Source organism: Balaenoptera ricei, chromosome 15 (assembly GCF_028023285.1).
Source record: "Balaenoptera ricei isolate mBalRic1 chromosome 15, mBalRic1.hap2, whole genome shotgun sequence".
Lineage (NCBI taxonomy): Eukaryota > Metazoa > Chordata > Mammalia > Artiodactyla > Balaenopteridae > Balaenoptera > Balaenoptera ricei.
This window is the reverse complement of record NC_082653.1, coordinates 44,318,369-44,342,884: the sequence shown is the minus strand read 5'-3', so window position 1 is coordinate 44,342,884 and position 24,516 is coordinate 44,318,369. Positions and strand designations below refer to the sequence as shown.

The 24,516-nt window shown below is 41.4% G+C and overlaps 2 protein-coding genes across 3 annotated transcripts; both read right to left on the bottom strand.

Annotated features, from left to right (window-relative positions):
• Positions 1 to 1,045: 1,045 nt before the first annotated feature.
• On the bottom strand, positions 1,046 to 3,723 carry OTOR (otoraplin). The gene is made up of 4 exons (XM_059896906.1): positions 3,554 to 3,723; positions 3,048 to 3,187; positions 2,007 to 2,117; positions 1,046 to 1,159 (listed from the first exon to the last, which is right to left on the bottom strand). Exons 1-4 carry the CDS (start codon positions 3,666 to 3,668, stop codon positions 1,136 to 1,138), a joined length of 390 nt encoding a protein of 129 aa, XP_059752889.1. The 5' UTR covers positions 3,669 to 3,723; the 3' UTR covers positions 1,046 to 1,135.
• A 7,482-nt stretch (positions 3,724 to 11,205) lies between these two features.
• SNRPB2 (small nuclear ribonucleoprotein polypeptide B2) lies at positions 11,206 to 21,158 on the bottom strand. 2 transcript variants are annotated; one of them, XM_059897781.1, is made up of 7 exons: positions 21,088 to 21,158; positions 18,958 to 19,047; positions 18,406 to 18,578; positions 14,629 to 14,769; positions 13,782 to 13,832; positions 12,307 to 12,395; positions 11,206 to 11,825 (listed from the first exon to the last, which is right to left on the bottom strand). In XM_059897781.1, the coding sequence occupies exons 2-7, from the start codon at positions 19,019 to 19,021 to the stop codon at positions 11,666 to 11,668; spliced, it is 678 nt and encodes a 225-aa protein (XP_059753764.1). In that variant the 5' UTR covers positions 19,022 to 19,047; positions 21,088 to 21,158; the 3' UTR covers positions 11,206 to 11,665. The 2 variants fall into 2 exon arrangements, with proteins under 2 accessions (XP_059753764.1, XP_059753765.1); XM_059897782.1 differs by lacking the exon at positions 21,088 to 21,158 and adding an exon at positions 20,918 to 21,019.
• Between the last annotated feature and the right edge of the window lie 3,358 nt (positions 21,159 to 24,516).

Here is a 24,516-nt window from a genome sequence, read left to right as displayed (position 1 = left end):
CCCGTTGCGGAGCACGGGCTCTAGGCATGCAGACTTCAGTAGTTGTGGCTCGCGGGCTCTAGAGCGCAGGCTCAGCAGTTGTGGCGCACGGGCCTAGCCGCTGCGTGGCATGTGGGATCCTCCTGGACCAGGGCTCGAACCCGTGTCCCCTGCATTGGCAGGCAGACTCCCAACCACTGCACCACCAGGGAAGCCCTCACCAGATTTCTTAACACGTCATCCTTGACTGGGGGAATTTGCACAGGAAGAGGAAATTCGAAGTTGAAATAGAAGTGGAGAAAAGAACCCATAGACTTTATTTTCTGTATATTTTGACTTGAAGATTGAATAATATCCAGTAACAGCACATAATAAGGGGAAACTATTCCATTGCACATATTTCATAAAGCACCCCACCGCCACTTACTAAAATTTTAAATTTTTTAATTTATTAAAATTAAAATTTAAAATTATTTAAAATTTGGGGAGAGGTAAATTGATCATTTAGAAGGTAAAATGATTCAACTGAAATAATTTGTGAGCCATTTTTTAAAAGAGAAATTTAGAGGCATAGTCCAAACATCTATGAGTCCAAACAGCTCTTTTTCTTCCCCAACAGCTTCACATCCCAAAGGCATCAAATATTAAAAGTAACAACAATCCTAGAATACTCCTTGATGACATAGCCCCTTTGGGTACATTATAATACTCCAACTGGCCAGAGAGACCAAATAAGTAGAAAACATCATGTCCAAAGAAAAGACCTATGACCTAAGTCTATATGGGGCTCCAAAGAGCTTGGAAGAATTACTATTTAGAAATAACTATAAATGAGCTATCTTCTATATGATCCCTGTGTAAGAGAAGATGCTCTAGGCTGAAAAATAATTCTCTACTTTCAATTCATCCACTTAGCCAAAGGTCACCCTGACCCAGTGGGTGGGAAGACCAGGCTAGGAGAACACCCCCTCCCCCCTGCCCTTTCCCCCTCCTTCCTCTCCCCTCCCGCCCTCCCCTCCCCTTTATCTGCCATCTCCAGCCCCAAGCCAAACCCTTGAAACAAAAGTCAGAAATTAGGGACATGTATTTTTTGGTTATTTTTGCTTTTTTCTTTGTTTTTGGTGTTTCCTTTCTATCTGCAAATTTGTCTAACTTCTTACTCGCAGAAGAAGTCAATATCCTGGAAAAAAACAAAAGCAAAAAAAGATTGAGCTGAGCATGCAGGGCCAGAAAACAGATGTAGATTCTTTATTTCAAATCATATGTAATCAAAGGGTAATTTGGATTTAAAATAAGCAAAGTCTGAACCCCAAAGTGTATGACACAAGTATTACTCTAAGTCAAAAACTACTTAAAGTGAAGATTCTCAAATACATTTTTAATTTATGGTTATTTGACACATTCAAGCTCAATGCTAAGACATGGTGACAAGTGAGTCGCATTTATGTAGGTTGGGCAATGTTTTGAAGTTATTTTGCACAGCAGTTAGCTCCAGGAGAATCGTTTCAAAACAACCACCTTGCAAAGTAGCTCAAAGGGGATCTTTTATTTCTGTTCTGGGTATACAAGACCCCAGGGCATTAGGAAGAGTAAAATGTTTTTTTTCATGCATAAGTAGAGTCTATCTATCACAAAAGTAGGCATTCAAAAATTTTCCAGAATGTTTTGATTTTGTTAAATACAGGTGCTGATATTTTTCTCAGCCCAAGTCTTTAGTCAACAAGTGTACCCATCAGTAAGAGTCAGTTAATATTATGTTGGTTTCTTTCTTTGTGACATGGAGCCCTTTCCAGGATAACTTGCATTAAAACAAAGGGGGTTGGTAGAGAAATTTCACTAACCTTTCAACATTGATAGTAGGTATAAATACTCCCCCAAATCTCATTGTCTAGAGATGTCACCACTGAAAGTGTCGGGGGGCTTTGCTTGATGCATCTTGTAAGTTGCATGATGCATTATTCACACCTGCCTACATCTACATTACCTTGAGATCTGAGTCCTTCCCTGGCACCCCCAGAGACGCTTACCGTGGTGGGAACTTCCTTGGTGGCTTCTTGGTACACATGTTGCTCCTGGACCAAGTTGCTGGGGAAATAACCCACAGTTCCCATCTCATCCTCAGGTTGATCGCCATAAACCTGAGTGCCCAGAAGTGTAACAGTGAGGGGAAAGCTGATGTGAGTCCTCTTTTAGAAACCCTCAGGCATCCTCTTCGCTATCCATGAGAATTACATAACTGCCAATGCCTTGCTTCTCAGTCTGGATTCTGGGGGGCTCAGACCCAAATTTGAAGTTTGCTCACAGCAACTAAGTCAACCCACAGAAATTGTGTGTGTGTTCTTTTGTGGCCTAATCTTACTGGTCTCCCTACTTTAGCATTTCTCTATGCAATCTTGTGAGCTGCCTGAAATCTTTTTTGGAACCCATAAATAAAGTCTGTACCTTTTTAAAAAAGGTAAACAAACACTGTTATTTTAAAGGACTTTTAAAGGACTCTCTCTATTTTTAAAAATTCAAATGAACAGGTCTTGAGTGAATCTAAGATTTAATTCTTTATTACTTGAGAATTTATCTCTGGAGCTAGAGCTGCAGCTGCAGTGGAGGACAGTAAATCAATCCGGCTTCATCCCTCCCTAGGGCCCACGCCTGCATGTTTTAACTGAAGAAAGCAGATTCTTTGGAATTAAAGACGGTGCTAAAGTTTCCTTAAAAATATTGAAACGTAGCCTGACTGCCAGTACACATGTCTTTTAGTTGGAAAATCCACTCAAATATTTTTGAATAAGTTTCAAACTCTTTGGGATGTTCAAGCCCCCATGTGTTTGACTAGATTTTCTTGCCAAACCATCAAATAAACCTACATTTGGTTTTGTTATGAAATTTTCTTTGTTTCTTCAAAATGCAATAAAAGCAAATATATATGAATTTTTGCACTTGTATCCACAGCATCTATATTGTTCTTAACAGCTAGTTTTAAATATTAAAAGGCATTGCAGATACGTAACAGAGGAAAAATTAAGAGCAACATATGTCAAGATGTGTATATATTTTAAATAATCTCGTCTTACACTGCCAGCCCAAAATTCTCCAGCTTCATTTTCTTTTACCAGCTTTGAGTAAACATAGATCCACTGCCCTTTTTTAACGTTAATGAATCTACAGTCTGGGGCACTGTAATCTTCTTGAGCTCGGGCCAGAGAAATAGTATCTGGAAGAAAAAAACACTGAAATGTTTATCTAGAAGAAAAAAACATTGGCTCCTGGATTTTATCACAGCAAAAAAGCAGAGCATATAAGAAAACTAGGAAATCAGAGTGACTAATACCTCCTAATTTACAGCTCATGTTCAGTTCCAGAAGATAACTAAGGTATTAAAGCAGCACCCAGCAGAATCTTAGCCAAGTGAATTCTTCATGGTAAGACACAAAAGGCACAGACCAGGAGAAACAATGCTAATCACATGCACATTAGAGAAAATTCACTTCCAAGTACAATTAGATTTTATGCTATTGTTGCATATTTCTTTTCTGATTATATAATAGAAAGGTAATGAAAGGCATAAAAAAGTCCTTACAGACACACTCGTCATCTGCACACAGCTTCCTGGAAGCAAGTCTGTCCATAAATATTCCATGCACGGCACATATGGCCACAAGACCCGGGAGGAAAAGTAACAATAGTCTTGCCATCTTCCTTTTTTGCTGTTTTTGCTTTTGCCCTTTGAGTGGAAGTGGAGACTGACTTCAGTGCTTCCTGTCTTTTATGTGAAAGCCAGACATCTGGGTAAGTCCCCCGGCCAATGGGGAGGTGGCTACCATTCCTCTGTTTTCATAACAGCTACTGGGCTCTAGGGGCTATTTAGCATCTGATTTCCCAAAGAGACTCAAACTCTGTGTCTTTTTTACACACAAATGGTATCCAAAATGGTCCACCATTGTTAAAGTCACTTTCGCTGTGGTTTATTGTATCAGGAAGACATTGTTGAAAGAACTATGAGAATTTTAAGTCATTTAAAAAATGTTTTTAGTTCAAACCTCATATTCTTTCAATGCATGAGCAAAGATGTACTAACCGTAGGAAACTGTTGAAAATGTGAGATCTATACCCTTAATACAAATAATTTTGATTTAAACATTTAATAAACATCTGGATTTATATAATAGATAAGTTAAGGATGCTTACATTTACAAATCTTTCACGATAGGATTCTTAGGAGTCACGTCTGTTGGGGCAAGCATGGGCTGTAACACATCAAGACCCTACTAACGGGGCGTGGGGGGATGGAGAAGGGGTAGGTGGGTTGGGAAAAATGGAACAGGTTTTTTTTCTACCTCCTCTCTCGGAGATTTTTGAAATTCAGTCTCAAAATGCTCATGGCTCATAGAGGAGGGAGTAAAGCTGGAGGTTTGTTTCTCCTCGAACCCCCACGCCTGCCTGGCCTGCTTCCGGGCATCTTTCCCATGGGAAGAGGGGCACGGTTACAAGTCATCAAAGTTGAAGCGCTGGGACTTCCCTGGTGGTCCAGTGGTTAAGACTCCGTGCTTCCGGTGCAGGGGGTGAGGGTTCGATCCCTGGTTGGGGAACTAAGATCCCGCATGCCACGTGATGTGGCCAAAAAAAAAAAAAAAAAAATGGACAAAGTTGAAGCGCTAATACTTGTCCCCATCTATTCAACAAATATTTCCTGAGCACCTGCTATGTGCCAGGCACTGTTGTAGGCACTAGAGACATAGCCGTGAATTAAAAAAGGTCTGGGCCCAAGGGTTTACTTTCTATTGGGAGAAGGAGACAATAGGTTTCTGCTTGTCGTAGGGTGTTTGGGATTGTTTTTCTCTCATAAGGTGGCCCCCCGCCCCCTCATTATTTCTAGACTAGAGGCCCTGTCAGGCTGCCCTGTCCAACGTGGTTGCTGTTAAGGTTTTAGAGCAGAACTCCCTTTTCTCTCCCCCGAAACACTGTCACCTGACAAAATGAGGGACGAGCATTCAACTTACAAAATAGGTACAAAACAATTTTCCAAGGGATAAACTGGTAAAGCAAAATATAGTACAATGAAAAAGTTTGATTGTTTTAAGGATGTGTGTGTATGTAACAAAGTTTTACTGTTTGGGTGTGTGTGGTATAGGGGTGGGAGTGGCGTGTTCTTTTCAAGGGAGGATCTCTTACACGGCTGGCCCTGATGTGGAAGCTCGTGAAATCCAATATCTTCATTATAGAAGAGGAAGCTGAGGCCCAGCACAGGCCAGAGCTGCCTTTCTTAACCACTCCAAGGGTCACCCAGCGGGATTGTGGTCCAGTGCTGTTTCCATGCATACACTGTCAACTTAGAATTGGGGTTTTAAATTCTTTATTTCCTGTTTCACTTCAAGGAAGGGATGAATTAGAAATCATTTTTGAAAGCAGAATGCCAGTGCATTTTTTCTGCCTATAATCTAGGGGCCTAAGAGGATCTCTTGGAAAATGAAAGCATCGATCAAAATCCTCTTTATCCTGATCAGGGAGCTGTTTTACAGACTGCGACAGTCTCCAGCCAGCTCTCAACACAGGAGAGTCAAAAGACAATTGCCATTTAAGAGGCACTTTCAGAAATGAGGATTGGGTTTCCCTGGTGGCGCAGTGGTTGAGAATCTGCCTGCCAATGCAGGGGACACGGGTTCAAGCCCTGGTCTGGGAAGATCCCACATGCCGCGGAGCAACTAAGCCCGTGTGCCACAACTACTGAGCCTGCGCGTCTGGAGCCTGTGCTCCGCAACAAGAGAGGCCGCGACAGTGAGAGGCCTGCGCACCGTGATGAAGAGTGGCCCCCGCTTGCCGCAACTAGAGAAAGCCCTCGCACAGAAACGAAGACCCAACACAGCCATAAATAAATAAATAAATTTATAAAAAAAAAGAAATGAGGACTGCACAAACTCAGATGGCCACACCCTAGGCAGGCCCGCAGAGTGAAACGTTGAATAAAGCCACATCCGAGCTGTCACAACAACTTAGCCAACTAAGCTGATGCTGACACGAAGCCACTATGGGTCATTTGAAGGTGGAGAACCAAGAAAAGAGATGCCAAGCCTTCTGAGTGCATCCTGGGCAGGCCTGGTACGTCCCAGCATTCTGCAGTGGGCAGAGACCGGGTGAAGACTAGAGGCCTCTTTGTAAAATTCTGCTCACAGATAGGAAGTTAAACTTAGAATAACTCAGCGAGCTGTTGTGGCTGGTAGCACACTCGAGTCACCACGGCACATTCGGAGGGTCCAGAGAAGGGCTCTGTCCTGAGCTTACTTCCCTCCTGCTTCTGGATTTTCAGATAGATTCTTTGAGCCTTTAATCCCCAAAAGGCCTTTTTTTTTTTCTTTAGTTCCTAAATTAGCTTCTCAGTCTGGGGTTCTTAAAATGGAGGCTGTGGTTCCTTTAGGGTCTAAAAATGGCCTTTTACAGGGACTTCCCTGGTGGCGCAGTGGTTAAGAATCTGCCTGTCAATGCAGGGGACACAGGTTCGAGCCCTGGTCTGGGAAGATCCCACATGTCACGGAGATACTAAGCCCGTGCGCCACAACTACTGAGCCTGCACTCTAGAGCCTGTGAGCTACAACTACTGAAGCCCGCATGCCTGGAGCCCATGCTCTGCGGCAAGAGAGGTCACCACAACAAGGAGCCCGCGCACAGCAATGAAGACACAACGCAGCCAAAAATAAATAAATAAATAAATTTATTTTAAAAATTAATAAATAAAAATGAAATAAAAATAGGCTTGGACAAGTGGACGGGGTGGAAGCATCCTCCTCGCCTTGACGTAGAAGGCCCTGCATGATCTGGTCTCTCCGCCCCTCTGAGGTCACCTTCTGTCACTCCCCCTCACTGGCTCTGTTCCCAGCACACCAGTCACTTGAAAATGCGAAGCTCATTTCTACTTTAGGCCCTCTAAGCTTATTGCCTAGGATACTTTTCCTCCGGATACTGGTCTTCTGGTCTCTGATAGTCAAGGTGTCTCCACCAATAGACCAGTTTAACAGAGCCAGTCCCGCACTCCCACAACCCAATCCGTCCATCACTCGACCAGTGGAACCTGTTCTGATGCACGTTTCACTACCTGACATGCCTTGTTGACTTACTTGGTGATTTGTCTCCCTGACACCACAATGAAAACTCCACGAGGTGGGGACATTTTCCATCTTGTCCACTGCTCTATCTTTAGCACCCAGAAAAATACTCGGTACTCATAAATAGGTATTCATTGAATGAATGCATGATCCCCGAAATTGTATGCTTAGGTGTATACATGCATGTGTACTCTTTTTTTCTGGGGAAAGTCCCTAGGTTTTATCAGGCCTAAAGAGATGTTCATTACACCCCTCAAATTAAGACTCATTGACTAAATGGTTAGGGCAGAGACACTGGGGTCCTGCCACCAAAGCATGGTCTCCAGACCAGCAACTTTAGCATCACTTCATAAAGTCTCTCAGACCCCACCCCAGTCCTGCTAAATTGGAATGGACTTTTTAACAAGACACAAGTGATTTGTATGAACATTAAAGTTTGAGAAGTGCTGCTCGAGGGCAAATCAAATACAGCACAAATATTTAGCCAGGATTTCATATTTGTCATCAGGTCTTTGCTGGTTACAACACTTTCAAGGGACAAAATGCCTGTTAAGTACCCAAACAAAATACTTTAAGCCTTTAAGTTTAAAATGGAGATGTGAGACTCTCCCAATAGTTTCCATTTTGACATTATTTTCTATAGACTACCTTTGAAAAATATAATTTGAGCTAATAATCTAATCATATAACCTACTTCATAAAGGTAGAAACCTGCTTTGTTAGTTCTTCACTTTGACTCACGTTGGACTCAATCGGGGAGCTTAAGAAATACTGACGACTGGGTTTCACCCCTAGAGATTGGGATTTAATTGATCTGGGGTGTAGGTTAGGCATGGGTATTTGAAAATATCTCCCAGATGATTCTAATACGCAGTCAAAGTTGAAAGTTAAATTCAAGTTGAAAACTGCTATATTTAATGGATAAAAATATTTGCTCCCTCTAGACCCCCTGTGCAACTCCCACAGATGAGTAAGTTAAGGATGGTCAGAAGATCCTAGTTTGATCGAAACTTCTTCAAAATATAGTTTGTAAACACATGGAGATTAATGGGTTTCGAGAAGAATAAGTTACAAGTAAGGAGAGGAGGAAGGCTAGAATGAACTCAGTGCTATTGGGTTGCAATCAGAGGTACTGTTGCAAATTCATTATTTTTAATATAATTGAATAGATATACCCATAGATATATAGATGTGATACCTCTATATAAAATTAAGATCCTGAAAGGTTAGGACAGGCTGAGGAACTGACAGGAGACTAAAGAGACATGACAACTACACTCAACACATGATCCTGGATTGGATTCCCGGGTCATGATTGGGACATCAGTCAATGGGATGGGGACTTCCCTGGTGGCACAGTGGTTACGAATCCGCCTGCCAATGCAGGGGACACGGGTTCGATCCCTGGTCCGGGAAGATCCCACATGCCACAGAGCAACTAAGCCCGCGTGCCGCAACTACTGAGCCCACGTGCTGCAACTACTGATGACCACGCGCCTAGAGCCCATGCTCCACAACAAGAGAAGCCACCGCAATGAGAAGCCCACGCACCACAACGAAGAGTAGCCCCCACTCGCCGCAACTAGAGAAAGCCCACGTGCAGCAGTGAAGACCCAACGCAGCCAAAAATAAAATAAAATACAAAAAAATAAATTGGATGAATGTTATTCCTTCATGTTGCTGGTCATCTAGAAGTTATGTGGAAGAGTGGTCTTGTACTTAGGAAATCCACACTGAAGTTTTAAGGGGTAACAAGCCATCAGGTCAACACACTGTCAAATGGTTCTGCTAGGGCTCAGGGTGGGCCTCCCCAAAATAAGGCATATTGATTATTTTGAATTAGTTACTTAAGAAACTGCCAGTGCAAGAGTGACACTCTGACCCTCCTGTCTCCCAGAAAGCAGGAAATAAATCTCTCATGTGAAAGATGCACCCCCTGCATCTAGAGGTAGGACACCCCTTTCACCAGAGATAGGGAATTCAGGTCAAGAAGCTTGTATAAACAAACCTTGTTACTCCTTTACTACCTCAGGGCCGAACTGTTTAGATTCTTCACTAATTGAGCACCCAAAACCTAAGTTTCTTTGCCGTGTCACTTCATCTCTAGTTTATTGTTTCTTTCTCTAGAAGGTATAAAAGCTGCCTGCTTTGGCCACTACTTAGGTCTCATTCCTATGAGACCTCTGTCTGCATGAATTAAAATTTTTTTTTCCCGTTAATCTGTTTTGTATCAATTTCATTATTAGTCCAGCCACAAGAACTTCGGAGGGGTAGAGTGGGAAATTTCTCCTCGACAGTTCAAAAATATGTATGGGAGCTCTGCGTACTATTTCGGCTTTTATATAAATTGGAAATTTTTTCAAAATAAAAAGCTTTCAAAAGTAATCAAATGTCACTCCTCTGCTTGAAATCTTCTAACAGAACATACGTCCAACACAGACTTGTATGTGAAGTTCAGAGCCACTTTATTCCTAATGGTCTCAAACTGGAAAGAACCCAAATGCCCATCCGCTGGCGGAACAAACTGCTGATCCACGCAATAGAGATGAGTCTCAAAAGCATCCCAGACAAGGCACAGTCGCAGTGACAGAAAGCAGATGGGTGGCTTGCCTGGGGTCGGGATGGGGGGACAGACTGACTGCAAAGGGGCACAAGGCAGCTCTTGTCTTTGAGGGGTAACAGAATGCTCTGTATCTTGATTATGACTCTCACACAACTTATGCAACTACCAAAACGCATCAACTATTGATAGAGTACTAAGAGTAGCGGGGGCTGCGAGCTCTGTAGTTGTGGCTTGCGGGCTCTAGAGCGCAGGCTCAGTAGTTGTGGCGCACAGGCTTAGTGGCTCCGCGGCATATGGGATCTTCCCGGACCAGGGCTCGAACCCGTGTCCCCTGCATTGGCAGGCGGGTTCTTAACCACTGCACCACCAGGGAAGTCCTGTGAAACATCTTCTGAGACAAGCTAAGGACAGTCACTGAGAGCAAGCAGTTAGAAAATGTATTAGCAATTGGCATTGCTGTCAACATGCAAGAGCATGGTCTTTTTTTTAGTAACTCAGTTAATATATTTTATGGACATACATGAACTTGACAACTAGGTTAAAAAGTTATTCATAAGAATCAGACTCTGCAGGTGGAAAGTTAAGGGATAAAAATTATTCTGCTTTTTCCTCCTTATGTATGCACAAGAGTGATGTGATAAAAATCTACGTAACTCTGAAAGTGGTCTTCCTATAAATATGTATTCCATATATATTCCATAAATACATAAAAAAACTAAGTGATAGGAAAAGTCTTGTTCCAGGAAATATTAAAACAGGAACACAAGAAGTGATTAATAGTCACTTTACCATGCACTATACATAAAAAACCGTCCACTTCTATAGACACCTGTGGTTTTACTAGCAGGGGACTTGTATCGATAGCCTTAGGTAGAAATCAAACACTACAGAAAATGAACTTTGGAAAATCCTGAGCATCGGTGTTTAAGAAGCACAAAGAGGCAGCAAGATTAGGACTGGCAACCTTTGCAAGTCAGCCTACTAGTCTTCAAAAAGATGACAGACTCAAAATCTTTCCCTTGGAGGTTGTTCAATAACGAGGTTAATAACTGAGCAGGTATTCCTTAGGAACGATCCTGCCTCAAAAGGGTAAGAGCATAAAATGTGAAGTCTAAAGACAATATTCCCTTTCCATCTGTTTTCCCAGAAAACAGTAAGTACAGTTACTCCTAAATGACCTTTATTCAATTAAAAACGGAATGAAAAGATTTGTGGAATGCCTACTACCAGCAAATACTATGCTCATTTATTTGAATATGAAGATGGAATTTAGATCCTGCCCAGGTCCCATCTTCTTCTCATATCCAGGATGATCATTTTTATCATTAGTAAAAGAATCATTAAAAAAAACAAACAGGGAATTCCCTGGTGGTCTACTGGTTAGGACTCAGAACTTCCACTGCAGGGGGGCCTGGGTTTGATCCCTGGCCGGAGAACTAAGATCCCACAAGCAGTGTGGTGCGCCCAAAACAAACAAAAAACCCCACAAACAAACACAAACCAAAAAATGAATTCCAGGATGGCAGTTCATATGCATAAAACATTACAGAAAATATAATCAAGTGCTTGATCTAATTCTCCTTTACTTTTATTAAAGTGGTTCAATGTTTCTCTACCATTAGCTACTCCAAAATAACACTAGAAAAGCATCTACCATTACCTACTCCAAAATAACACTAGAGAAGCATCTACCATTAGCTACTCCAAAATAACACTAGAAAAGCATCCTATTACAGTTTTATATACCTTAAGATGTGTTCTAAACTAGCATAAGCACTTGGTGACAGGACAGTGGGCCAATAAATGAAATATTATGTACAGAATACAAATAAAAGTTTATTGTACAAAATTAAGGCCTTCACAGTTCATAGTTCACTAAGGCTAAACAAAGACTAGGTAATGTTTTAAATCCTTTACAAAAATTTCACATACACTTTCCCCTACCCCCAACTATTAAAATGGCCTGACCAAATGTTATCAAAACGAAAACTATACGTAACACCAAGTCCTTTAAAGGCAGCTATCCCGAATCTCATTTCTTGGCATAGGTGATCTTCATGGCATGGGATGGTGTGATCTTAAATCCCTGTAAAGCATCCCTGGCAGCTCCAGCCTGTCCATCGTTTTCAAATTCAACAAAAGCAATGTCATGCCTCCCAGGTACCAAACGTACTTCCTTGAAACCAGGGAATCTATAAAGAATTAAAACAATTTTTACATATGTAAACAATTTATATACATGTAAACACAGAAATGACATCAAATACATAAATGTGTGTGTTTAAATTTGTTAAGCAACTTCCTGATATGAGTCCAGGAAAAGTATCATATCCCAGCAAGAATCCTGAGTGGGATGAAAGAGCCTAAAATATAATTAATACCATGAAAAGAACTGCAGGAATCACGTAAGCTAATTCTGTTTTTTGTCATTTCATCAAAGCTTTGTTTCCTGTTTTACTCATCAACTAGAATTAATAATTCAAACATTAGAGGTAATTTAGCTTTTTATTTGCTAAATCTGCAGACTGGCTTCAGTTCATGATTAATCCTGGAGCAACTCAATGAAGCTGTAAGGAATTACTGTGTGATACACAAACGGATTCAACCCAGGGAAGTGCTATCTGTCCTGTCAGGAGACTCCCGGAACACAGACTTGTTTATGGAAACACTTACTGATTAAACAGCATGGATAACATCATCTCATTAGTCTCTTCTGGTAAATTATTAAGGAATAAAATATAGTTTGGAGGGTAATCAGGGACCTATTAAAAAGAAATGGCAAAGTTAGTTTGTAAATATAAAAAGTACAGTAAACCATTTGGCTCTTAAAATCTAAACTTCAGAAAACTACATTCCACCATTTAAGGCCTGTGAAATCTTACTACATCAAACACTAAAGTGGAAAAACAGTGACACCAGAGAAATAAGCAAAAACCCAACAGTAACCAAACAAGGTAGACATTCAAGTCAATTAATAAATATCTGGAAGATTACAAATCTTATTAACAGTTTTTAAGTATTTAATTAACGGTATTTAAAACAATATTTAAGTTTTAAGCATCTGGAGGTCAGCTGAAACAGGAGGATTTTGTCGTCTGGATTATATAACTGATCCTAACAAACCAGAGAAGGCATCTGTGTCACCCATACTCAGCTGCTTAACCCTCAGATGTTCAATCCTCTGCACTATCGCTTACTACCTCCCAGTGTGTGAGAAAATCTGGAAATAGAAAGATTTCCACTAAGAATCACTGCTTGGCGATTTTTAATGTTTTTTTTTTCTGAGTAAATGAGATATACATGGCATCTAGTTACATACAAGTAAGTGGAAACAGACACTGTTATGGGGAACTATAGGGAAAGGTCTTTACATGTAAGAGCCTCTGTCTTCAAGCTAATTTCGTGGAAGAAAAAAGATGAAATGTAAAGAACAACTTAGAGCTTAGAGAATTAAGTGCTGGCATTTGTGAACTGGACTATAATTGTTGAAAGACTTCAAAAGAGTAGACAATGCAAGAAAATGCAAATAACTTAAAATCAGAGGAGGAAAACCTCAGTGGTGCAAGGAATTCCCTGGATGTAAGGATCCTGTCAGACCCTAGCACCCAAAGGACTAATCGGGAAACCATTAGTACATAACTCAGGCTTTCCTTTTGAGGCCTTTACTGGGAGGCTTAGGTAAAGAGTTTCTAAAACTCTTTGGTAAAGAGTTTCCTGATAAGTCTATATCAGGAGACTTAAATATATATGTGCTGAGGAAATAAGAGCAAAGGCAACTGTAAAACAACTTTGCTCTATCAGAAAAGATGGGTTAGTGCTTCAGCCAATGGGAATGGATACCAGGCCACAAGCCTGGAAAGCTCTGGGCCATGTACTGTGTGGAAAACAACCATTTTGCTCCTTGCCCTCATAGAGCTTAGAATCTATCGTTTTGATTCTGTCATTGACTCACCATGGGAAGCAAGGAATAAAGTCAGGTTTTGTTTTCTCCCTCTTAAAGAAAATAAAATGTTTTGAGGAGTTTCCACATTATTGTGGCTTACAGATGGAATCATTTTCAGTTTTTGGAGACATGTAGGTTGTTGTAATTATTGTTATTGTTTTGTAATTTTATTTTAAAGTAAGTATCACATGGAAAAAAATATTACCTGAGGATTTGGTGCTGCATTTCCTTGGGTATTAGCTGAATTTGGTGTTCCCTAACCCAAAGAAATAGAGAAACAGTTAAAATTTCCAACCCCTCTAAAAAAGCAGCAGGTATTTATATTTTAAATTACTTCATAAAAATAAGATTAACAAACAGATTTTTAAATCTATTTAACTTTACTTTCACTGAGAATTTACATCTTAAAACTCTGACTCAAACATTTATGTATTTAACTTGTCAAATGTCTTTGAAAGGTCTATATCATAAAATTCAACCTCTAAGCTTTAAAATTATGGAGAAATATAAATATAAGAGAAAAACCAAGGACCAGTCTTTCTCTTTTTTTAAAACAACTAGAAAAAAGTCAAGCATTATACTTAGTAAAACTGATTTCTAATCACTTTCAATCCCAAAATAACTACTTTTTGGATGATGATTTCACCTTTACCTGGTATTTTAAATTAGATTTTGAATTCCTGAACTGTTCAAAGAAAGCAGCTTTCAGTGGCATACTCATGATTAAAGATAACACCTACAGTATTATTTATACACAGAACTTGAAAAATAGATATTAACAAATTTTGGAGAATGATGGAACTAAATATCATGCAAATTCAAATAAAACTGTTCAATATAAATCTGCATATATAAAGGTTTATATTTTAATCTGTTGCTTAAACACAAATATTGGAATTTTACAATTCAACCATTCCAGCTTCTTAAAAATCTACCTTTAAACACACACATGTGCACATGCATGCCTCAAAGCACCCCTCAAATGGAAGACAGACATCTCTATCAAATTTTTAACACCAAAAAAAAAAAAAAAGAACTTTTGCCCATCTTACCTGACCAGGTTTTTTGTTCATGGTTGTTGCAGTCTGTTCCACAGTTTTGGCTTTTTTCTTTTCTTTTTTCTTTTCTTTGTCAGCAAAAGTGCCACGCATTTTAGATATTATATCAGAATCTGTTTTTGCATACTGGATTCGCTGTTTTAATTATTTGAAAACAAGTTACTTTTCATCATGCTGAAGGCTGTTTTTACACTTGTCATTAATATTTCAAATTTCACTATGCAAATACGAGCTAATTTTAAACACATACTTAAGGAAATCTGTCAAATATACTGAGCACCAAATGAAAATAAATTGTGCCCCATGATTCACAACTGGGACAAAGTTAGATTCAACTGTGTTTATTACAAGAAAAAACCATAGATTTTCATATGAGAAAAACAGGACTTTGAAATATCTGCACCACTGCCCCTCTCCATTTAAAAGAACAGAGAAAACTGCATTGGAAAGCTGTCTACCCCTTACAGGGACACTCCATAGAGGGTCCATATATGCATGGAATTTGTTACTTCCAAAGTTAAAGTACCAAAGATTGAGAATGACTTTCCCTTGAATCTGGTCTATTATTTTTAAATGAAATGACTAACAGTGGCATCCACTTAAATTTAAAAAGCTTTGAAAGGAAACAAAAAGATGGCGTCACAGCTAGTGCAAGCAGGTCACTTGCATGAGTAATACGCCGCAGCCAGCAGGCACAGCACACACGACTGAACAAGCGCTGAGAAACACTGGCCTGGGACAGCGTTTCATGAACTTTAATGTGCATTCCAATTACCCGGAGAGCCTGTAAGAGTGCAGATCCTGATGCAGGGGGTCTGGTGAGGCCTGAGATTCTGCACTTCTAACAAGCACAAAGGGGATGGTGGGGCCCACACTTTGAGCAGTATGGCCCTGGCCTAAAGCATTATCGCACAGCTGAATGTTCGGGGGAACCGAGAGGGCGGCAGGCCTCCCACGATTCCTCAGTCCCTGAGGCTTCCTCTGGCTGCTGGACCATGGCAGCTCCAAGTGGACTTACCCTGCGAGCAACTCTGCTAGTCTTGCATGTCATCATCTAACCAAAAGAAATAGTTCTGGACCAACTCTGCCTTGCTCCCAGGGATTCCCTCCCAACTCCCTTCTTCCTGACCTGAACAGATCTTGGGTGATCTTGTATTTGTCCCTGTGACCTGTGAAAATTTCTGACCTCAGCCCTTGCTCTTAGCTGGCTGGTCTAGAGCAGCAGTTCCCAACCAGAGGAGAATCTGCCCACCAGGAGACAGCTGGCACTGCTGACTGGAGACACTGTGTGTCGTCATGCTAAGAGGGCAGAGGCCAGAGATGCTGCTAAACACTCTTCCATGAACAATACAGCCCCAACAATAAAAAAGTATCCAGTTCAAAATGGCAAAAGTGCCAGTGTTGAAAACCCTGGTCTAGACTAAATACTGGTGAGGGATAAAAGTCCACCCACAGCTTAGAGAAGGTGCAAGATTTACATTTATACCAAAGGCTTTATGACAGAAGTCCTTAGGAAGATGGTTCTACTTTACTGAGGTATTTTTGGAATTAAATAACCAAATGCCCTTGAATCACAGAGAATAATTTTGTTCTGAGTTCCAAGTTATAGAAAATTTTGTTCATTTCTGATCTGGTGTGTTGGCAACTGAAACCACCTAAGTAAGTATAAACAAGACAGCTCAAGGAACATTCTTTTCTTTCTTCCAGGATGCGGGAGATCTGGCAGTATCTACTACTTTCCTGAAGGCAGAGAACAGACCTCCTAAAATACCTTCAATATGAGATCAGTCTAATGGGCTTTTCCCATTGATTTTAAATAATTAGCTGGCAAGGTGAAGCCAGTGCCAAACGCAGCAAACAATTTCCAGCTTTCCTGGATCTCAGTCACAGGCACATGCAAACTTGTCATCCCAACTTAGCAAAACAGCCCTAAAACCCTCTACGAGAAGAAACTGTTCCTTCATACTAATGTAATTGTAGATTTAAACTAAAACCCAGTCTTATGCTACTGCCAACTGAGATCTCACTTATGCTAGTTCTTTACACTACTGAGAAAGATAAACTGGTCTCAGGAAATGCCAATTTACTGAAAATTGGGGTATGCAGGTACTATCCCCCAGTTTTCTGGAATAGGACTTTCCACATATATGGTGCCCAGTCAGGTGGGAAATGATGGGAAAAGGAGAGCTGGATGGAGGACAGGAAGAAAATGTGCTCCAGTAACAGACAAAAAGCGCTCAGTCCTGAATTAAACAGCGTGGTACCAAGGTCCTCAGACTAGTGACCACAGCCAACACTGCCTGGTGTTGTACGTTAGGTCTTCTTGAGACACAGCACACTCATCGATCTGCACACCTTCTGTGGCTGCTTCTCTGGCCCTAAAGGCAAAGTTAAGTAGCTGCAAAAGAGATTATCTGGCTCATAAAGCCTAAAATATTTATTATCTGGCCCTTTTACAGATAGGGTGCTGAATCCCAGTTTAGCGGAAAAAAAAAAATCACAATATTGGGTGTTCAGGAGATTAGCTTTCAAGTCCTGATGATGCCACTGGTTATAGTAACATAAGCTTTCTGTGCCTGATTCTTCATTTGTAAAAAAAAAAAAAAGGGATCAGATGAGTGGTCTGCACTACAGATTATGGGCCAAATCCAGCCCATGGCTGTTTCTGTATGGCTTATGAGTTAAGTACTTTTTTCTTTTTTTAAACACAATTTTCAAAGGATTGCTTTAAAAAACCACACACACACACACACACACACACACACACACACACACAAGAATATGCAATAGAAACCGTATGTGGCCCACAAAGCCTAAAATATTTATTATCTGGTCCTTTATAGAGTTTTTGCTCCCTTCTGAATTAGACCAAAGAATATCCAGTTTGCTTACATTTTTTTTTTTTTTACAGGTCAAAGTGAACAGGAGCACAGAACCAGTTAACGGCAGAACTAGAATGAGAACATGGGTCCTTAAAACTCTGGGCCTCGGCTCTTTCCCCAACATCCCTTCCCATCACATTCCAGTTCCGGAAGAAAAGCACTGAAATCCACACCCAAAGCACTACGTACCCATTCACACACCTAGAGCCCCTTGCTATATACACTGTCTCCACCCTGATTCAATCCTCTACCATCTCTGACTTATACCAATGTCTCCTGAGTTCCCTACTTCCCTTCTGCCCTTCGCACAATCCAATCTTCATCCAGCAGCTAAATGTGAAATCTCATGTCACTCCTGAGTTTAAAACTTTCCATGTGTGACTATTTCATTTCCATTCATTGTTATTCATTAATAAAACCTATGACTTTACATCTATGAACTGTCCTCAGATCAGTGCTTTGACTGCATAGCTTCTGACATGCAGTATTTCACTATGCTACTTTCTGAAACTTCAGACTGGATTCCCTCTTTGACCCACGATTTTTGTTTTGTGTTGTTTTACAAGTTTACAGAGGTTTCTTTTTAATCTTCTGAGTAATTATTAATTTCTAGTTCTTTTGAGATGAGAATATTGCCTATACTGCCATTGTTTTTAAAATATTCTACATCTCAATGTATTTTGTTTTTGCCTATTTGAACTATTATAAATAAAGAAGTGAATTATAAGCTCTACTACTAAAGTGTTTCTATAAAAATAAATACATAAACAAAATAAACCCAAATCCACTCTTAACTGAAGGCAAAAAGCAATAGCCATATTTTCAAGGGTATATTTACAAATGTATCATACCATTAATAGTGATTAATGCCAAAATAAGATTGATTTACCATCGGTTTGCCATAAAATGGAAATCCTTGTAACTGTCTCAAGGCATTTGTGGATGAGCCCAGTTCCTTAAATATAACAAAAGCTTGCCCCCTCATCTTCATGGTCTTTAGAGCTACAATATCTACGACGTGGCCAAACTGAGAAAACAGGGCATAAAGGGATCTCTTCAATTCTGCACAAAATTAGAAGGGAAACCAGTTATTTGTGAATGAAACTATGACAAAATTCTTCATAAAATGACACGGCACTGAGTGCCCCCCCTCATTTATTTATACAAAGTTACATATTTTAATAAAAACATCTTACTATTCCCATTAGCAGTCTAATTTTAAGTTTTTGAAACCATTTATCTACAAGTGAAAACAGATTCAACACATTTTCAGCCCCTACCTATTTTTATCTTTAAAAAGCCTTAAAATCCTTAAACAATAAGGGATAAACCATTACTTCAGGCACTGAGAAAGATGACTAGATGAGAATTTTTGAAGCTGTATAATTTTTAAGATGGTAGTAAGCAAACACACTTTAGTGTTTTTAAAAAAAGCACTTACCTTCCTTTTTAATTTTGTCATTCATATTGTTGATATAAATTGTGTGATTTGGTCTGATATCCATGTTGTGGGTTAAACTGTTCAAATAGCCTAAAGAGACAGTAAATATTCTGCTATTAAACAGGGAGGATTCATTCATATGATAGCGTGGCATTAAGGACACAGCACAAGGGTACTAACTTTTCAATTCTTTCAACCCCCAATGTCAGAAAATACCAGTTTGGCAGTAGTCTTTAAAACCTCTCGAGGACTTGCTAGCTCTCTTTTTTAAACAAAAGGAGAATAGTTATCAGGCTGAAAACTTGGTGGGGCACTATTATCTAGTCAGATTTTAATAACATTCTTTTATTCCATACATTTATTTTTATACTTATCTTTCACTTATGACAAGTAATACTGTTCTCCCATCTACCTAATGACTTTTCTTTTTTAACAAAATTTAAAAATTGATATTTGAAAAAAAATGAAAAAAGAAACTAGCAAATGTATATCCAGTAAAAATCATAAAGATAGAACATTAATGGACTTCCCTGGTGGCCCAGTGGTTAAGAATCTGCCTGCTAATGCAGGGGACACGGGTTTGAGCCCTGGTCCGGGAAGATCCCACATGCCGCGGAGCAACTAAACCCTTGCGCCACAACTACTGAGCCTGTGCTCTAGAGCCCGCGAGCCACAACTACTGAGCCCACGTGCCACAGCTACTGAAGCCCGCGTGCCAAGAGCCTGGGCTCCGCAACAAGAGAAGCCACCACAATGAGAAGCCCACGCACCACAACACAGAGTAGCCCCCGCTCGCCACAACTAGAGAAAGCCTGCGTGCAGCAAAGAAGACCCAACGCAGCCAAAAATAAATAAGTACACTTATTTAAAAAAAAAAAAAAGAACATTAATGAAGTTTGCCAAAAACTCTTTCATGGGTACTCTTACAAAGCCCTTTCATATTATTACTTAATTTATCACCAACAGCTCCCACTCCAAAGTCACCTCTAATGGACTTGAGAGACTGGAGCGGTACCGCCTGATGGTTAAGAGCTCAGATTCTAGAGCCAGCCGGATCTGAATTCAAATCTATGCTTCTTACTAGTTGCTTGACTGAGGGCAAGTTCTAATCTCCCAGGTCCACATCTGTAACACGGGGATGGTAACAGAATCTACCCAGTAGAGCTCAAAAGGCTAAATGAGACAAAGTTCTAGCAGCTCTGGAATCAGAAGTAAGCACTTCGAGCAGCTGTTATTAATGTCTTTTACAGATTAACGCAAGTCCTTGCTCACAGTTACATAGCTGATAAGCAGGAGACCTGAGAATTCGGCCCTTGTTTTCTGTCTCCTGCACTTTTCTTTCACACCCACCACACTATTTCATTTTTTCCCACTGTTTTAGTTGCAAATTGTGGCCTTGCTTTTATTTTCTTGATGCCCCGCATATTTCTTCGTTCCATGAACATTTACACCCACACTATGTGCACAGCATAGGATGACATACAAAGAAAGAACCCACAGACAAGGACTGTACTTGTGCGGGTAACAGGTGAAAGTTAACGCTTCTCAGGGGCTTGCGACGCCCTAAACTGAAACCTGGGGGACTGGGGTCGCGAACGACGACGAGAGAGAAGTGACAGGGATCAAACTGAAGGCAGAGATATCAGAGGGGGAAGTTCTCGCTTTATCTCACGCGAGGTTTGATGATGGCCTGGACTAGTGCCGGGGTACCGGGAGTCGCCTCCCGGATCCAAAAGGGAGCCTCTGGCAAGCACCTGAAGGCTCAGAGCGAGCTGTAAACGACTCGCACCAACGAAGAAACACCAGTTATCCATAACTTCACATGCGCGAGGGTTCCCGCCTCTCCAGACCCAGGCATATTCGCCCACGGCCCCGGCCCGAAGCCCCAGGAAGCGGCCACACGATCCCCGGCTCCGACCCGTCCCGCCAGAGACAAGGTTCCTAAGTCCAGGGGCCTCACCAGACCCGAGCGTCAGTTTCCATGCCTCCCTCGCCGACCCTCCGCGAATACGTTCCGGCCCCGGCGCCGCGCCCTGCCCACCCCCAGCTCCCGCAGGAGAGCGTCTGGCCGAGGGGCAACCCGCAGCCGGGAAAGCGGAGAGAATTAAGAAAAAAAGCACTCCAACTCACCGGAGACGTCCGCCGCGTCGCGTACGAATCACAAGCCGGAAGCTGGAAGCCGGAAGCCGGAAGCCGAGCCGGGCACCGGAAGTGACGCTACCAAGCGCCTCAATCGAGGGCCGACAAGTCAAGAAGCCGAGCCCGGAGTGGATCGATGCCCCGCTGTCTCCAAAGCGGCAGTTAAGAATCGCCCCGCGCCTGCGCATACATGGCGGGCGGAGAGAACAGGTGCAAAGGGGAACCGAGGAAAGGGAAGGAGGCTTGTGGGACTCCTGTGGGGTTAAACTGGAATTCTGGGGCCGCGGAGTAAGAGCATAGGGAAAGGTGGTGGTCATTTCCCTCACCATGAGTTTGCGCTGTTCTGTCCCATGCAACAGGTGCTTTCCATCTTTCCAAATCCTATATAGATCTTCCTAGACTTATGATGGATTTACGTCCTGATAAACCCATCTGTAAGTTGAAAACTATAAGAAGCAAATGCATGTAATACACCTAACCTACCCAGCATCACATCTTAGCCGGGCCTATCGTAAACGTGCTCAGAACACTCACATTGGCCTATAGTTGGGCAAAATCATCTATACAAAGCCAATTTTACAGTAAAGTGTTGAACATCTCATGTAATTTGTTGAATACTGCACTGAAAGTGAAAAACACAGTGGTAGTCTGGGTACAGGATGTAGTTCACCCTCATGATCACGTGGCTGCCCCGAGTTGCAGGAAAATGGGGCCAGAGAGGATGGTCATGTCCCAGGTCTTGGGCGAGTCCCTGGGATGGGTGCCAAGTAAGGGTCCTTGGCTTCGCTCAGGAAAGAATTCAAGAGCAGTGGCAGTAAAGTGAAAGCAGGGTTATTGAGAGGGATACACATTTCATAGGCAGAATGCAGTCCATCTCAGAAGGCGAGAGTGCCCCAGGGTGTGGGTGTGGTTAGTTTTTGTGGACTGGGTAATTTCATAGGCTAACCAGTAGGAGGATTATTTCGACTATTTTGGGGAAGGGGTTGGGGTTTCCAGGACTTGGAGTACCGCCCACTTTTTGGCCTTTTTTACTTCGCCTCAGAACCATCATGGCCCCTGTGGGCATGTCGTTTAGCATATGCTAATATATTACAATGAGCGTATAATGAGGCCCAAGATCTACTGGAAGTCGAATCTTCCACCATCTTGGGCCTAGTAGGTTTTAACCGGTTTTATTGTATCTTCGATGGCTGTGTCATTCTTTTTTTTTTTTTAAATTATTATTTATTTATTTATTCATTCTTGGCTGTGTTGGGTCTTCGTTTCTGTGCGAGGGCTTTCTCCAGTTGTGGCAAGCGGGGCCACTCTTCATCGTGGTGCGCGGGCCTCTCACTGTCGTGGCCTCTCTTGTTGCGGAGCACAGGCTCCAGACGCGCAGGCTCAGTAGCTGTGGCTCACGGGCCTAGTTGCTCCGTGGCATGTGGGATCCTCCCAGACCAGGGCTCGAACCCGCATCCCCTGCATCGGCAGGCAGGTTCTCAACCACTGCGCCACCAGGGAAGCCCTGTGTCATTCTTTCAATGGTTGTGCCCTGTCCCTTACTTCCTGTCTCAGCTGGGAGCTGTGGCTTGCTGCCCAGCATAGGACACAGTGAGTATCTACGGCATATTGCTAGCCCAGGAAAAGCTCAAAATTCAAAATTTGAAGTCTGGTTTTTACTGAATGCATATCACTTTCACACCTTCATAAAGTCAAAGTATCATACGTTGAACCATCATAAGTTGGGGCCCCTCTGAAAAGTTTTATAGGCGCAGCCCCTAATGCTGACTGTGGGGGCAGATGCCCTGGTTTCATCCTTCTCTGAGCTCAGGCTGCCCCCAGTTTACCATCACCTTCAGGATGGCCAGTATCCACCCCTCAAGTCCTCTCTAATTCTTGGGACTCTGAGGGAACTCTTCTCCAACACTTTACTGAAGAGCTTGAATCTCAGAGGCAGCTAATTTGAGGCCCCAAAGTGGAGGGAATTGATGTCTCTGTCCAGCTTCTCACCCGATAAGGCAACAACCTCCAGTAATAACCAAACACCGATAAAATCATCTGCCTAAACTCACTGAAAAAAAAAAAATCAATTCCCTACCACCCTTCCCACCTTCTTCTCTCCCCACAGAATGGGTTGACTGTTCTAACGTCATCAAGTTGTTGGTGTTTAATGGCAAGCTGAATGGGAATTCCAAAACATACATGCATTCTTTCATCCACTTATGAAAGGTGTGTAAAGCATCATCTAGAATGTGAAATGGTTGTTGAGAGCTAAGAAAAATCAAATTTTATATCTTCCCCTTAACTAATCTCTCTGAGCCTCACTGTCCTCCTTTGTAAACTAGGGATCATAACAGTACCTCCTTCTGCAGTTATTGTGAGTATTAAGTGAGCAAGATGTGAAGTGATCAGCACATTTCCAGGCACCAAATAACTGGTTCGTAAGTGTTATTTCCAAATGCTAGCTATAACTTGGACATACAGATAAAGAGGCCAAATAGATTAGTTTTTTAACCTGGGGATTTTTATTTTAAAAGATCACCTAAAAGTGCAGCAACTTTAAAATAATGTAAGCTTCTTGAGGGTAGGGATATTTCTTTGCTTTGTTCACTGAAGTACCTTCAGTAACTAGAAAAGTGGCTGATAATAAATATGTATTGAATAAGCGAATGAAGCTTCATGGATAAGTAGGCAACACTGAACAAATGTGATGTGTTAGGAAGATGCACATAAGTGTAAGAAATAATATTAAGCAATCACAGAAAAGCAGTATTTTATTATGTAGGTATAAAAATTTGAAGGAATGTAAATAGTCCTGCCTCAGTTAAGGAGTTACGAGAGAATACAAAGAGAATATCTTTAATGCATTAAAAGAGAATATAAACTAAATAAAAACGTTTCTGAATAGCAAAAGACAAGCTGCCCTGCACATTAGTTTGGTCATCTGAGCAATTAATTAATTCTGTTTGATGATAATGAGGATGGCAATACTGTATTATGTAAGTGGATCTGGCTAAGAGCTCATTATAAAAAAAAAAAGGGTAAGATAAGACTTTGCAAAGACACTACCTGGGCAGAAAATACCACAGGAAATGCAGAGACCTAAAGACAGAGGGCTTGTAGTGTTCTGTTAATCACTGAACAATGGCTACTATACATTACACCGTGAGAAGAAAATCTTCTAATGCCAGCTCAGTGGCAATGATCTGCAGGCTCTTTCCCAGGTTCTAAAAGAGCTGGTGCATTTTCCTGTCCTTGGGCAGTTGCTCTGGGCTTTCCAATAGCCTGTTAATGGTCCTCAATGGTTTCCTGAGTGATTTGGAGAAAACAGTCATTGAAAGTAGGACTGGGAAAGAAAAGAAGGGGAGAAAGGAGCTTTTCTGGTTTTGTGAGTAGCATTGCACAAGCTGGTTACATAGCTATATTAAGAGCATTATAACA